Source organism: Hypanus sabinus, chromosome 19 (genome assembly GCF_030144855.1).
Source record: "Hypanus sabinus isolate sHypSab1 chromosome 19, sHypSab1.hap1, whole genome shotgun sequence".
Classification (NCBI taxonomy): domain Eukaryota; kingdom Metazoa; phylum Chordata; class Chondrichthyes; order Myliobatiformes; family Dasyatidae; genus Hypanus; species Hypanus sabinus.
Window position 1 is genome coordinate 69,331,790 of NC_082724.1, and position 15,531 is coordinate 69,347,320.

Sequence of the window (15,531 nt, forward strand, 5' to 3'; positions counted from 1 at the left end):
TCTCTAAAGATGCTGCCTGGCCTGCTGTGTTCCACCAGCATTTTGTGTGTGTTGTTTGAATTTCCAGCATCTGCAGATTTCCTCGTGTTTAGTCCCAGTATAGAACACCACTTATCACAAACCTCCAACTAGAGTAAGTCTCTTCAAACACTACTCTCTGTCTTCCGTGGGCAAGACATTTCTGAATCCAAATGTCCAACTCACCATTGATCCCATGCATTGCAGTCTTCTGGATGAGCCTCCCATGATGCACCTTGTCAAATGCCATACTAGAATCCATTTAGGCAACATCCCCAGTTTTATCTTCATCAATTACTCTCGCCACCTCATCAAAATACTCAATCAAGTTAGTAAGACACTATTTTCCTTGCACAAAACCATGCTGGCTCTCCCTAACTAAGCTGCATTTTTCCAAATGTTAGTAAATCCTGTCCTTAAGAATTTTCTCTGGTAACCTCCCTACCACTGACGAGAGACTTGTTGGTCTATAGTTTCCAAGATTATCCCTGGCCCTCTTTTTGAATAATGGAATAACGTTAACTATTCATCAGTCCTCCGGATCCTTGAACGTGATTAGAGAGGACACAAGGGTATTAGTCAAGGCCCCAACAATCTCCACATTTGCCTCTCTCAATAACCTGGGGTATATCCCATCAGGCCCTGAGAATTTATCCATCTTAATGCTCTTTAAGAGACCAAACTCTACTTCCTCCTTCTGACTTAAATGACTTAGCATATTAATGCACTTGGCACTGATCTGCCTATCCTTCACATCCTTTACTTGGTAAATACTGATTTAAAGTACTCATTAAGGACTTCACCCACATACACCACATCCAAACAAATATTCCCCTCTTTATCCTTGAGTGGTTCTAATCTCTCTCCAGTTATCCACTTGCTCTTGATGTATGTATAGAATGCCTTGGAATTCCCTTTAATCCTATTTGCCAAGGACTTTTCATGGCTTTTCCTTGCATTCCTAATTCCCTTGAGTTCTTTTCCAGCTCCTTTATAATCCTCAAGGGCTGTTAGATTCTAGCTTCCTTAAGCTTTACATCCTTTTCCTTTTTCTTCTTAACTAAATTCATCAGCTCTCTTGACATCTAAGGTTCTCTTATTTTGCCATCCTTGTTCTTGTTGCTCTGAGTTCTGTTTCTCACACTTACAGTTGAATTAACAGAAATACTAAAATGAAATATCTAATATCTATAGATTTCGATGTGCATCTTTACCACTGTTGTTATTTATTGCATTAGAAATATTTAGAACCCTGTGGCTAGTTTGTAATCTAACCCAGGCAAATCCTGTAATACCACAATTATAGGAGCAAGCTAAGATCCTGATCCATGGCTTCTGTCATTAATTAGAACCTTAATTTAGAATGTAAAATATCAATAGTTCTTGTTCTATACCTGGAAAAGTCTGAACAGGCACATTTAGAAATAGTGACTTCCATTCACCCACCTAGATGAAATTTGCTAGACAGGAACAGTAATAGTTAACAAAGTCACTAACTCACAGTAGGGATTAACAGTAAAGCATATTTAGCAGGTGTTGACCACATACCAGGAACAAATAAATTCTAAAACAAGACTAAAAGTGAATATAGTCTATTAACATTTGATATGTCAATGAACTTGTGAAGAGCAGGAAGATAAAACTTGAGAGAATAAGACTAATCAAGTGTGACGGTGGAAAAGTGTGAATAGAACTGGAGGAGATAGTGGAAGTACTTAATGAATACTTCAGTATTCACTGAGGAAAAGAAACTTGGCGATTGTAGGGATACTTACAGCGGACTGAAAAGCTTGAGCATATGGATATTAAGAAAGAGGATGTGCTGGACCATTTCGAAAGTATCAAGTTGGATAAGTCGCCAGGACCAGACAAAATATACCCCAGGCTACTGTGGGAGGTGAGGGAGGAGATTGCTGAGCCTCTGGCAATGATCTTTGCATCATCAATGGGGATGGGAGAGATTCCGGAGGTTTGGCGGGTTAAAGATGTTGTTCCATTATTCAAAAAAGGGAGTAGAGATAGCCCAAGAAATTATAGACCAGTGAGTCTTACTTCATTGGTTGGTAAGTTGACGGAGAAGATCCTGAGAGGCAGGTTTTATGAACATTTGGAGAGGCATAATATGATTAGGATTACGATTTGAAAGCTCTCCACAATTACCTTCTACAATCTACAAGTCACTGTGGATTCCATATGATTTAATCTTCTGGATCAGCTTACTATCTGGTCCAGGTGACCTTGTTAGTCACCTGGACCAGATGGTGTACACCCCAGGGTTCTTTAAGTAGTAGCTGAAGAGATTGTGGAATGGCTCTGGAAGACAAGAAAATTTAAATATCTCTCTACTCTTGAAGAAGAAGGGAGAGAGGCAGAAGAAAGGAAACTACGGGCCAATTGGTCTGACAGTGGTTGAGAAGATGTTGGAGTCGATGATTAAGTATGAGGTCTCACAGTATTTGGAGACACATGATAAAACAGGCCACAGTCAGCATGGTTTCCTCAAGGAAAAATCTTGCCTGACAAAGGAGAACTAGTTGATGTTGTGTACTTGGATTTTCAGAAGCCCACTGACAAGGTGCCACACGAGGCTGCTAAATAAGCTACAAGGACATGATATTAAAAGAAAAATTTTAGCATGGATAAAGCAGTGGCTGATTGGCAGGAAGCAAAGAGTAGTGAACAAAGGAAGCATTTCTGATTGGCTGCCAGTGACTAGTGGTGTTCCACAGGGGTCTGTTCTGGGACCAATTCCTTTTACATTATATGTCAATGATTTGGATGATGGAATTGATGGCTTTGTTGCAAAGTTTGCAGACGATGTGAAGATAGGTGAAGGGGCAGGTAGTTTTGAGAAAGTAGAGAAGACTAGACTGATTAGGAGAATTGGCAAAGAAGTGACAGATGGAATACAGTGTCAGGAAGTTATGATAGAAGAAATGAAAGGGTTGACTAATTTCTAAATGGAGAGAAAATACAAAAATCTGAGGCACAAAGGGATTGTGCAGGATCCCCTAAAGGTTCATTTGCAGGTTGAGTGTGTGTGGTGAGGAAGGCAAATGTTATGTTAGCATCCATTTCAAAAGGACTAGAATATAAAATCAAGGATGTAATTTTGAGCCTTTATAAAGCACTGGTGAGGCCTCCCTTGGAGTATTGTGAGCAGTTTTGGACCCCTTATCTTAAAAGTGTGCTGTAACTGGAGAGTGTTCAAAGGAGGCTCATAAAAATGATTCCAAGATTGAATGGTTTGTCATATGAAGCGCATTTGATGGCTCTGGACCGGTATTTAATAGAATTCAGAAGAATGAGGGGTGACCTCAATGAAACCTATTGAATGGTGAAACTTGATAGAGTGGATGCGGAGAGGATATTTCCTATGCTGGGAGAACCTAAGACCAGAAGACACAGCCTCAAAATAGAGGACTGTCCCTTCAGAACTGAGATGAGGAGAACTTTTTTTTTGGCCAGAGTGGTGAATATGTAGAATTCTTTGCCACTTTTCTTGATCGGGAAGTGACAAGAGGAATCTTATCCCTGGTAGGGTGGTGGGAGGATGGGGTAAGAGCAGACTGAGTGACTACTCAGTGAATTCTAGTGAATACTGTCGTGATGAGGCCACCCTCATCTTCTTCGGCACACTCTCAAAAAACTCAATCAAGTATAACCTGGTCCTCACCATGGTATGTTGACTTACACTATTAAGCTTGCGCTTGTGGGGGACTTCTGGTAAGATGGCGATTGTTTAGCTGCTCTGAACTTTTGCTCCGTCATTCTCCCTATCTTTGCACTATATGTCTCCATTCTTAAACCTTAGTTAGGTATTTTGTTAGGTCTCTTTTACTTGCCTGCGAACACATCTATCTTATAATGTCTACTAAAAGCACTAAAACCGGGAAAAAGGAAACTTCTACGGCTTTGCCAGCTGACATTCTCGCTGCTTTGGAACAGCATCGACAAGATATTTTAAAGGAATTTAGAACTTCTTTCAACCAGCTGGATGTCAAATTGGATCGGATCAACGCTAGAGTGGACGAACATGCTGAACATTTATCTCGCATCGACTCGACTTCTGATGATTTAAAATGCCGTGTTCAATGTCTTGAAACTCTCTGCTCCAGTCTAGAGGAGAAGAATTGTAAACTTTTTTCCAAAATGGTGGATCTTGAAAACCGGAACAGACGTTGCAATCTACGAACTCTTGGTTTGCCAGAGGCCACCGAACAGGGCTCTCCTGTGAAATTTTTTTCCGATTTTCTCTGTGAGATTTTTGGGAAAGAATTTCTTCCGAATCCACCTGAGCTTGAAAGGGCACACAGGATCTACGTTCCCTGTGCAATTCTGGGTTCACACCCACAGCCGGTAATTCTGTGCTTTCACCAATACCAGGTGAAAAACCATTTGATTATGGAGGCACGCCGCAGAGGTACTTTTGCTTTTCAAAATACAGTCATTCGTTTTGTGGAGGATTTTGCCCCCCAGGTTCTGAACATGCGTGCTGAGTTTAAAGGTGTAATGAAAGTGCTTTTTGATCGCGGATTCAGACCCTCCCTTCGAAACCCAGCCGATCTCCGAATTACGCTTACTACTGGAGAATATAAGTGGTTTAAATCAGTGAAGGAGGCTGAGGCATTTGTTGGAAGTCTTCCGGCCATCCCGTCTCCTTCGGAACCCGGTCTGACCTTCTAAAATGGTGGATAAGTACCTCTCGTAGTAAAGCTATTTTTTTCCGGACTCAGACTTTACTTGAATAATTCAGACATTAGCTATTAAAACTCTACGGGCTGTAGACAATCTCTCCCTGGACTTGGGGCGTTTTTTCTAAATAGATAATCTGAGTTTAATGTTTCCCTGCGGACGTTTAGATTGTACTTGTGTAATCTATTTTATTCTTGTATAACTTTATTTATAGAGTTCTACAATTGACTCTAACTTGTTTTGGAGGTTTGGACTTTTTATTGAAGGCTTCCCTGTTGGTTGATTCACAGTTTAAGTTTTGCTTTTTTTTTCTGTAAATGGTTGATAAGTACTCTCCTCAAATCTATAATTTCCCCCTTTTCTCCCTCCCTTTTTTTTTCTTTTAATCTTCTATAATTTTTCGCGGGTAGGTTAGTTTTGGTTTTCTTCTGATTTTCCTTGTATTAAGTTTTATACTTCTGTTGAAGTTGTTCCTATTTGTAATTATGTTTTCTAGTGCATAAACTAGTTACCATTTGCTATAGTATTTATACAGAACTGTTGTTAACGACACAGAACTGGAAGTCATATTTGGGTTAATTTTTTTGGTAGAGCTAGCTGCTTTTTTTGGTAGCTGTCTAGTTTTGGGTTGCGAGGGTGGGGTGGATTCTCCAGTTCTAACACTACTTGCTGTTTCTTTTGCTTTCCTTTGTTACTCAGGACATGTTTATGTTTTGATTCTACGAATCTATGTTTACATTTTTGCTCCCAGACTGTTATTGTACTGCTTGACTTTTTATATCCCTGCTGCGTTCTATGCATTAACAATTGATAATGGTTAATACACTTAAATTTGTGAGCTGGAATGTAAAGGGATTGAATCACCCTGTTAAAAGGAGGAAGGTATTCTCACATATTAAACAACTCAAAGCTGACATTGCTTTCCTTCAAGAAACTCATATTCGTTGTTTTGATAACTCCCGGCTTTTGTCAAAGTGGGCGGGTCAGCATTTTCATTCATCCTTTGCCACCAAAGCCGGGGGGGGGGGGTCTCCATCCTTATTAACTCAAATATTCCTTTTGAACTCCATAATAAGATATCTGATACAAATGGCCGTTTTATTATTGTTTCAGGTAAACTATATAATACTAAAGTTGTACTAGCACACCTGTATGCCCCCAATTTTGATGATGTTAATTTTTTTGAACGTTTTTTTCCCTCACTACCAGACTTAAACTCATACTCTCTTATACTGGGTGGTGATTTCAATTGTTGGTTAGATCCTAATTTGGATCGATCGTCCTCTGTTACTAGACCACCTACTAAATCTGCCTTAGCTATTCAATCGTTTCTCTCTGATTATGGTATCTCTGATATATGGCGTTTCCTTCATCCTACTGAGAGAGATTATTCTTTTTTTCACATGTTCACCATACCTTTACTAGAACTGACTACTTCTTACTCGATAATCAACTCATTCCATTTGTCTATTCTTGTGATTATCAGAGTATACTGATTTCTGACCATGCCCCAATTACTGTCTTTAAATTTTCCTGGTCTCCCTCAGAAGAATAAACACTGGCGGTTTGATTCGACTTTATTATCGGATGATGATTTTCTAAAATTTATTAAGGATCAGATAACTTTTTATTTTAACACCAATATATCACCTGAAGTGTCATCCCAGATTGTCTGGGATGCCATGAAAGCATATTTGAGGGGTCAAATAATCTCCTATACAGCAAATCTTAATAGAAAGTCCTGTGCAGATCGATTAGACCTCATTAATCAGATTAAAGAATTGGATCAACTGTATGCTCAAACTAAGAATCCTGAACTATACAAGAAGCGTGTCGAACTTCAAACTAAATTTAATCTTCTGTCTACTCAACCTGTCGAACGCCAACTTCTTGAAAGTAAGAGTCGCTTTTACATTCATGGTGACAAAGCTGGTAAATTTCTAGCCAATCAGCTGAGGCGTTCCAAAGCCAAACAACATATTACAAAGATCCGGAAGGAGAATGGAGACTTTACATCGGATCACTTAGAAATTAATGACGCATTTAAAAATTTCTATTCTCGACTTTATTCCTCTGAATCTTTGAATGACAATATCTCTGTTGATCATTTTTTAAATAATCTGAATATTCCTTCGCTTTCATCTGATTTTGAAGCGAAACTTAATGCGCCTATATCATCAGAAGAAATATCTTTGCAATTTCTGCATTGTCCTCAGGGAAATCTCCTGGACCTGATGGGTTCCCCGTAGAATTTTATAAATCATTCTCTTCACTTCTTTCTCCTCAGCTATTCTCAGTATTATCTGATTCGTTTAATTACGGCAAATTGCCACCCTCTTTTAATGAGGCATCTATTATTCTTTTATTAAAAAAGGGTAAAGACTCAACAGAGTATTCCTTGTATAGGCTGATTTCTTTGCTTAATGTTGATGTTAAAATCTTGGCCAAAATTTTGGCTTATAGATTAGAAACTGTTATTCCCTCTATTATTTCTGATGATCAAACTGGTTTTATTAAAAACCGTCTTCCTTTTTTTAACATTTGGCATTTATTTAACATTTTATATTCACCTCCAACTGGGATTCCTGAATGTGTTATTTCCCTCGATGCGGAGAAAGCATTTGATCGTATAGAGTGGAACTACCTTTTTGCAGTTTTAGAAAAATTTGACTTCGGTCAAAGTTTTATCTCTTGGATCAAATTGCTGTATTTGTGTCCTACTGCCTCTGTTTTAACTAATTTTCAGAAATCCCAGTTATTTAACCTCAAACGTGGCACCCGTCAGGGATGCCCTTTAAGTCCCTTACTCTTTGATTTGGCTATAGAATCTTTGGAGATAGCATTTCGAAATTGTCCTGAATTGACCGGGATTTGGAGAGGGGGTGTTGAGCATAAAGTTTCTCTTTATGCTGATGACTTGTTACTTTTTCTTTCAAATCCGTCTACATCCTTACCTCCAATGTTTTCACTTCTTGACCAGTTTAGCCAGTTCTCTGGCTATAAACTTAATTTACATAAGAGCGAACTTTTCCCAATTAATATAGAAGCACAAGAATTAACATTTCGTGATCTCCCTTTTAAAGTAGTTCATAATCAATTTACTTAACTTGGGATTACAGTCACAAGGAAGTTTAAAGATCTCTTTCGTGAAAATTTTGCCAATCATTCATAAACTATAAAACAGAGTCTGTTACAATGGTCACCTCTATCTACGTCTTTGGTAGGTCGTATTAATGTTGTTAAATGTATGTTCTCCCTAAACTTTTAAATTTATTTCAATCAATCCCAATTTTTATTCCTAAATCTTTTTTTGATTCCTTAGACTCTATTATTTTGTCATATCTGTGGGAGAATAAGCGCTCTAGAATTAATAAAGTTTATCTCCAAAAATCTAAAAAGAGGGTGGCATGGCTTTACCTAACTTTCGTTTATATTATTGGGCAGCCAATATACGTTGTGCTACCTTTTGGTCTTTTTTCCATGGCCAACCCGAGTGCCCTAATTGAGTGGCAATGGAGTTGAGCTCCACTAAAAAATTATCAATCTCTGCACTTCTTGGCTCTGTACTCCCTAGTAGTTTGTCCAGATTAATAGTTAATCCTCTTGTTAGACACACTTTGCGCATATGGGCTCAGTTTAGGAAATTTTATAGTTTCCATGGCTTTTCCGTTTCTAGTCCTATCTTACATAATCACCTTTTTTTTTACCTACTATGTATGACTCAGCATTCCATGATTGGTATAGGAAGGGCATTAGACATTTTGAAGATCTTTTTATTGATAATCGCTTCGCTTCTTTTCAACAGCTCTCTGTTAAGTTCAATCTGCCCAAAGCTCATTTTTTTAGATATCTCCAAATTAGACACTTTATTAATCCTTTAATTCCTAACTTCCCTGAAATGCCTGAGAAAAATGTTATTTCTTTCTGTTAATCCACTAGGTAAAGGTTTAATATCATTTATTCGTGATAAATTAGCAGCCTTGCAACGTGCCCCTGTGGATAAAATTAAAATGGCATGGGAGCATGATTTAAATACCTCCTTATCTGATGAGACTTGGGACTCGATTCTCAAATCGGTTCATTCAACCTCTCTTTGTGCTCGCCATTGCCTTTTACAGTTTAAGATTGTTCATAGAGCCCAAATGTCTAAATCTAAATTATCTCGATTTTACCCTAACATTAGTCCGCTTTGTGATAAATGCAAAAGGGGCGAGGCCTCTCTCATTCATATGCACTGGTTTTGTCCTAGCTTGGAGGAATTTTGGAAAGATGTCTTCATAACGTTATCGTATATTCTGAATCACCACCTAGAACCTAACCCTTTAATTGCTTTGTTCGGTTTCTGGGGTGAGACAGATTTACGTCTGAGTTCGACTAAGTGTCGAATATTATCTTTTGCCTCTCTCCTGGCTAGACGTTTAATCCTCCTTAGATGGAGAGATGTTGCCCAGCCCACGCATGCTCAATGGCTTAACGATATTATGGCCTGCTTAGACCTTGAAAAAATTCATTATTCAGTTCTTAATTCGGATTTGAAGTTCCATAAGGTCTGGGGACCTTTTATTGAGTACTTTCATAACCTTCCTCTTAACTAAGATTTTCTTTTCGGTCCCTTGCTTTCAGCTCCTTTTTTTTGGTAGTAGGCATTAATATCTTCTGTTGCTAAGTGTATTTACAGCTTTGGGGGTTTGATTGTCCTGATTTATATTCTCTATATTGTGTTGTGGTTGGTCTGGAGTTTTTTTTGTGTTGCGGGGCTTGGGGAGGATACTAATTTTATATGTCTTCAATTTGGGTGCTTTCTCAATGATCTTTCTTTGTATCATATTGTTATTGTATGTTTATTTTTGCACTGTATCAATGTTCTTCATTTTGATCTGGGTTTTTTTTAATCTGTAGCTATGTAGAAAATGTATAAAAAAAACTAATTAAAAAAAAGCTTGCGCTTGTCCAAATACAAATTTCTAAGATCAAGAAATACTTATAATTGAGTGTCTTTTAATACAATAATGTGAGGAAAATTAGGCAATTTGGCCCATAAATATTCTGCTCTGTCATTTATTCATGGCTAATATTTCTTCTAACCCCATTCTTCTGCCTTCTCCCCACAACCCTTAGCAACCAAGAACTTACCAAACTCTGCCTTAAAGATGGCCATTGACTGAGCTTCCCCAGCTCTCTGTAGCAATTAATTCCACAGATTCACCACCTGTTCCTCACCTGTTTTAAAAAATGTGCCTTTACACTGAGGCTGTGCCCTCAGATCCTAGACTCTCCTATTAATGGAATTATCCTCTCTTCATTTAGTCTATCCAGGCTTTTCAGTATCTGATAGATTTCAATGAGATACAGCTTGTTCATCAAGTGTAGGGCCAGTGACATCAAATGCTCCTCACAGCACATACATCTACTACACCAAAGCTCCTTTTTAAAAATAACAGCATCCAACTCTGAATTCATAATGTAACTTTTTTTGAGGTCTTTGTGCTCAATCAATATTCCCAAAATTAAGTAAAAGGAATGTAGATTAAATTTCAGCCCAGTTATTACAATAGAAAAAATATATATATTCTCTAATTCACATTTATTAAAGTACACAATAAAGTTAACAGCCTTGCTCAGCAAAATACAATTTTGCAACTGGTCAATAACCAACTAATCAACGACTGAGTACTTTGTTAATTAAAACAAATAAAAACAAATCAAGATATAATAAAGACTGAAGTAATATGGGTTAACAATCTTTCACAAGGCTAGAGTAGTGAATCAGTAGTGCAGCTAAAATAGAGTATGTTGCAAAACTTTTGTATGTGTAAATTGAACTACATATAAACATCCAGCAAGTAATCTGGAAAGAGGAGATTGAAAGTGAGCATCCATTACAACCATAGAACATTACAGCACTGAAACAGGTCTTTTGGCCCTTCTTGGCTATGCAGAACCATTTGTCTGCATAGTCCCACTGTCCTGCACCTGGCCCATGTCCAAGTTGTTTTTAAATGTTAAAAGTGAGCCCACATTTACAACTTCATCTGGCAGCTCATTCCACACTCCCACTACTCTCTGTGTGAAGCTCCTCCCCCAGTGCACCCTTTAACCTTTCCCCCCTTCACCCTTAACCCATGTCCTGTTTTTTTTCTCCCCTAGCCTCAGTAGAAAAAGCCTGCTTGCATTCACTCTATCTATACCCATCATAATTTTATATACTATCAAATCTCCCCTCATTCTTCTATGCTCCAGGGAATAAAGTCCTAACCTATTCAATCTTTCTCTGTAACTCAGTCTCTCAAGTCCCGGCAACATCCTTGTAAACCTTCTCTGCACTCTTTCAACCTTAATAATATCCTTCCTGTAATTCGGTGACCAAAACTGCACACAATATTCCAAATTCAGCCTCACCAATGCCTTATACAACCTCACCATAACCTTCCAACTCTTATACTCAATACTTTTGACTTATAAAGGCCAATGTACCAAAAGCTCTCTTTACTACCCTTTCTACCTGTGACGCCACTTCTAGGGAATTTTGTATCTGTATTCCCAGATCCCTCTGTTCTACTGCACTCCTCAGTGCCCTACCATTTACCTTGTATGTTCTACCTTGGTTTTTCCTTCCAAAGTGCAATACCTCACACTTGTCTGTACTAAAATCCATCTGCCATTTTTCAGCCCATTTTTGCAGATGGTCCAGATCCCTCTGCAAGCTTTGAAAACCTTCCTTATTCTCCACTACACCTCCAATCTTTGTATCAACAGCATATTTGCTGATCCATTTTCCCACATTATCATCCAGATCATTGATATAGATGACAAATAATGATGGACCCAGCACTGATCCCTGTGGCACACCACTAGTCACAGGCCTCCACTACCACTTTCTCCCATTGAGCCAATGTCTAATCCAATTTACTACCTCACCATGTATACCAAGCGACTGAATCTTCCTAACTAACCTCTCATTTAACAACACACACACAAAGTGCTGGTGGAACACAGCAGGCTAGGCAGCATCTATAGGGAGAAGCGCTGTCAACGTTTTGGGCCGAGACCCTTCGTCAGGACTAACCGAAAGGAAAGATAGTAAGAGATTTGAAAGTAGTGGGGGGAGGGGAAATGTGAAATGATAGGAGAAGACCGGAGGGGGTGGGATGAAGCCAAGAGCTGGAAAGGTGATTGGCAAAAGTGATACAGAGCTGGAGAAGGGAAAGGATCATGGGATTGGAGGCCTCAGGAGAAAGAAATTGGGGGCGGGGGGGGGGGGGGGGGAAGCACCAGAGGGAAATGGAGAACAGGCAAACAACAAAATATGTCAGGGATGGGGTAAGAAGGGGAGGAGGGGCATTAACGGAAGTTGGAGAAGTCAATGTTCATGCCATCAGGTTGGAGGCTACCCAGTCGGTATATAAAGTGTTGTTCCTCCAACCTGAGTTTGGATTCATTTTGACAATAGAGGAGGCCATGGATAGACATATCAGAATGGGAATGGGACGTGGAATTAAAATGTGTGGCCACTGGGAGATCCTGCTTTTTCTGTGCTGCGAAACGGTCTCCTAGTCTACGTCAGGTCTCACCAATATATAAAAGGCTCCTCCTTGCCCACTCGTCCCCCCCATCCCTTCCCACCGATCTCCCTCCTGGCACTTATCCTTGTAAACGGAACAAGTGCTACACCTGCCCTTACACTTCCTCCCTCACCACCATTCAGGGCCCCAGACAGTCCTTCCAGGTGAGGCGACACTTCACCTGTGAGTCAGCTGGTGTGGTATACTGCGTCCCGGTGTGGCCTTTTATATATTGGTGAGACCTGACGCAGACTGGGAGACCGTTTCGCGGAACACCTATGCTCGGTCCGCCAGAAAAAGCAGGTTGGGTAGCCTCCAACCTGATGGCATGAACATTGATTTCTCCAACTTCCATTAATGCCTCTCCTCCCCTTCTTACCCCATCCCTGACATATTTAGTTGTTTGCCTGTTCTCCATCTCCCTCTGGTGCTCCCCCCCCCACCTCCTTTCTTTCTCCTGAGGCCTCCCGTCCCATGATCCTTTGCCTTCTCCAGCTCTGTATCACTTTAATCAATCACCTTTCCAGCTCTTAGCTTCATCCCACCCACTCCAGTCTTCTCCTATCATTTCGCATTTCCCCCTCCCCTCACTACTTTCAAATCTCTTACCATCTTTCCTTTCGGTTAGTCCTGACGAAGGGTCTCAGCCTGAAACGTCGACAGCGCTTCTCTCTATAGATGCTGCCTAGCCTGCTGTGTTCTACCAGCACTTTGTGTGTGTTGTTGTTTGAATTTCCAGCATCTGCAGATTTCCTCGTGTTTAACCTCCCATTTATTTCATTTTATTAGTGGAACAGCATAAACCAAATCGCAAGTCAGAGCAATTTGCAACTCAAATCTAACTTCTTCTTTGCTTTAACCCTTTGACAATTTCATACATTAATAACAATGTTTGTTGTAAAGTCGTCATTTTTAACAGCAAGATCTAGCTGTTTACAAGAAAGTTGTAAAGAATCTCTCACTATAAAATTCCAAGAACTTGGGTTACTTTACCATTTTTTCCATAAAAGATAGCCAGATTTGATGCCTGCAGCTTGAATATGTTGACAATCACATTTTTCAGCTTGATCAAGTTCAGAATGTTATCACCCTTTGGATTTTCTAGTAGTATCACACCATCTGAAATACAAACCAAGAGAACTTTTAAAGAGAGCTGCAAAGGTAATTCAGTTTCAATAACCACATGTCCTTCTATATTCAATAATTTGTGCATCAGAGGTCACTAGAATTGCTAAAATGGCTTCTTGGTCATCAGCAAACATTTTCTGAGTGATTATTCAACACAGGTGGAAACTCAAGAATATTCAATTAATTCAGGGTACATGAGGGACTACACTGAGGATGATGGCTAAGTGGAATAAGCTGCCAGAGGAAATGTTAAAGGTGCATACAAATAAAATGTTTAAAAGCTGTTTAAGACAGATACATGGATAATTAAATTCAGAGGATGTGGGCCACACTATTGTCCTGTTGTACATACTATTTATTATAAATTGCACATTTGGACAGATACGTAACGTAAAGATTTTAAATCATGTATATGAAGGATGTAAATCACAAAGTCAATTCGATTCAATTCAAGTGGGACTAGCTCAGGTTGGCTACTTGATTATTGTGGACAAGTTAGGCAAATACCCTATGTCTATGCCATTAACTCTATGACCTATTTAAAGGAAGAACTGAGGTCATAATGTAAATAGTAAGTATTTTACATCAAGAAGGATTCTATCCTAAGAAACATATCACCATGTGCCTCCAAATCTGTCTTGAGGAATGTTCAATTCTGGAAACCTTGTGTGACCCTAGTTTTCTATGTGCACAATGCACAGCCCTGGATGATGTCATTACACTTAGGTTGACACAAATTAGTTGCAGATCAACAAAGATAAACTTTTAGGGCCCTCAATGAATCTGTGGGTATTCCTGGAGTTTAACAAAGTGAGTTTCATTCCATATTTGTGAAATAACCTTGAATCTTAGCATCCACCACCAGATCTGCTTTTCCATATGCAATTGATAAACAAGGTAATTGGTTAATATGATAGTGACCAAAAATTAATAAGATCTGCCCTGGATGATTATCAAATTTCCTGGTAGGATCAACTTTCTGATCCTTTGAGGTCAACTCAGTCTGAAAGGGAGGTACTCTTGGTCCGTTCAGAATAATTACACTTCTTAGATCACTGATAAATGTACTTACCAGTAACTTACTTGGCATGCAAGAAGTCCAAATAAATCAATGGTAAAGTAAAATTAGAACATAAACATGAAATGGCAGCATCAATGTTCAGTTTCTCAGTAAGGGCTTCCATATTGTACAAAAATTCAGTTTTATAAATATATTTTTGTCCAAGTTCAACAGCATAATTTAGTATGGGTCATGCTTCACCGCAGCGTTCCATCCCACTGATTCCATGACACCCCTACCTTTCAAGGGTGTTTATCAAAAAAGTCAACCAACATAACTCTTTTTTGGCTGATCAGAAATCCATCACCAAGGCCACCTACAGCAATTATCTTTTTATATCAAAAAATTAAACTTGCAAATGAGCAAATTAAAGCTCTTTCACTTTCTGTTTATGAGTTCCAAAGCATAACAGGGAATGGTTTAAATCTTACGCACCATAATTTTAATCAATAGCATAAATGCAGTGTATATTATGACATAAATACATATCTTGATTACAATGCTATTTGTTCCTACCTTGCTTTATTCCATCCACAGAAACCTTGACATTGACATATGCGCAGGTAAGGCCCATTGGCAGAGCACCAGCATCCGAAGTTCCTTTCACAAGAGTCAAATCAAGATTTGAGCCCTTCAACTAACAAGAAAAATGGTTATAGTTCGAAATGGTTACCAGATTACTGGCTGCCGCTGTACCTGCCTTAGGGCATTCCGTTCTTCTGCAGTCAATGGAACTAACAATTTGGAATAGATTCCAGAAGGTTGGCAATGCTTTGGCACCCACTTCATACCAGTCAGCAAAAATATCTGCAAAATTGTCATTAAACCTTCCAGCACAATTTTCAGCTTTGAACTTCCCACCACAATCATTAATAATCTCCTTCAAAAAGGCAGCAATGTTAGAAGCTGAACTCCATGAAAAAAGCAAAAACAAAAAAATCAAGACAATAAACATTTATAATTTTCTGGTGCAAATGCATCAAACAGTTTCATGTGGCATCCAGACAGGTTCAAAACTGCAGAAAATTTAGAAAAAATTCTTGCAGAATTGGGAAAACACAACTGTTG

The 15,531-nt window shown here is 39.0% G+C and overlaps 1 protein-coding gene across 2 annotated transcripts in view; it reads right to left on the bottom strand.

The window, feature by feature from the left end:
- The window catches only part of iars1 (isoleucyl-tRNA synthetase 1), a 172,214-nt gene that overhangs the window by 17,941 nt on the left and 138,742 nt on the right, over positions 1–15,531 (bottom strand). For both annotated transcript variants that reach the window (XM_059944616.1, XM_059944615.1), the window contains 2 exons: positions 14,980–15,100; positions 13,269–13,394 (listed from right to left, as the gene is read on the bottom strand). In XM_059944616.1, coding sequence (XP_059800599.1) covers positions 13,269–13,394; positions 14,980–15,100 — 247 coding nt within the window. The remainder of the gene's footprint in view (positions 1–13,268; positions 13,395–14,979; positions 15,101–15,531) is intronic.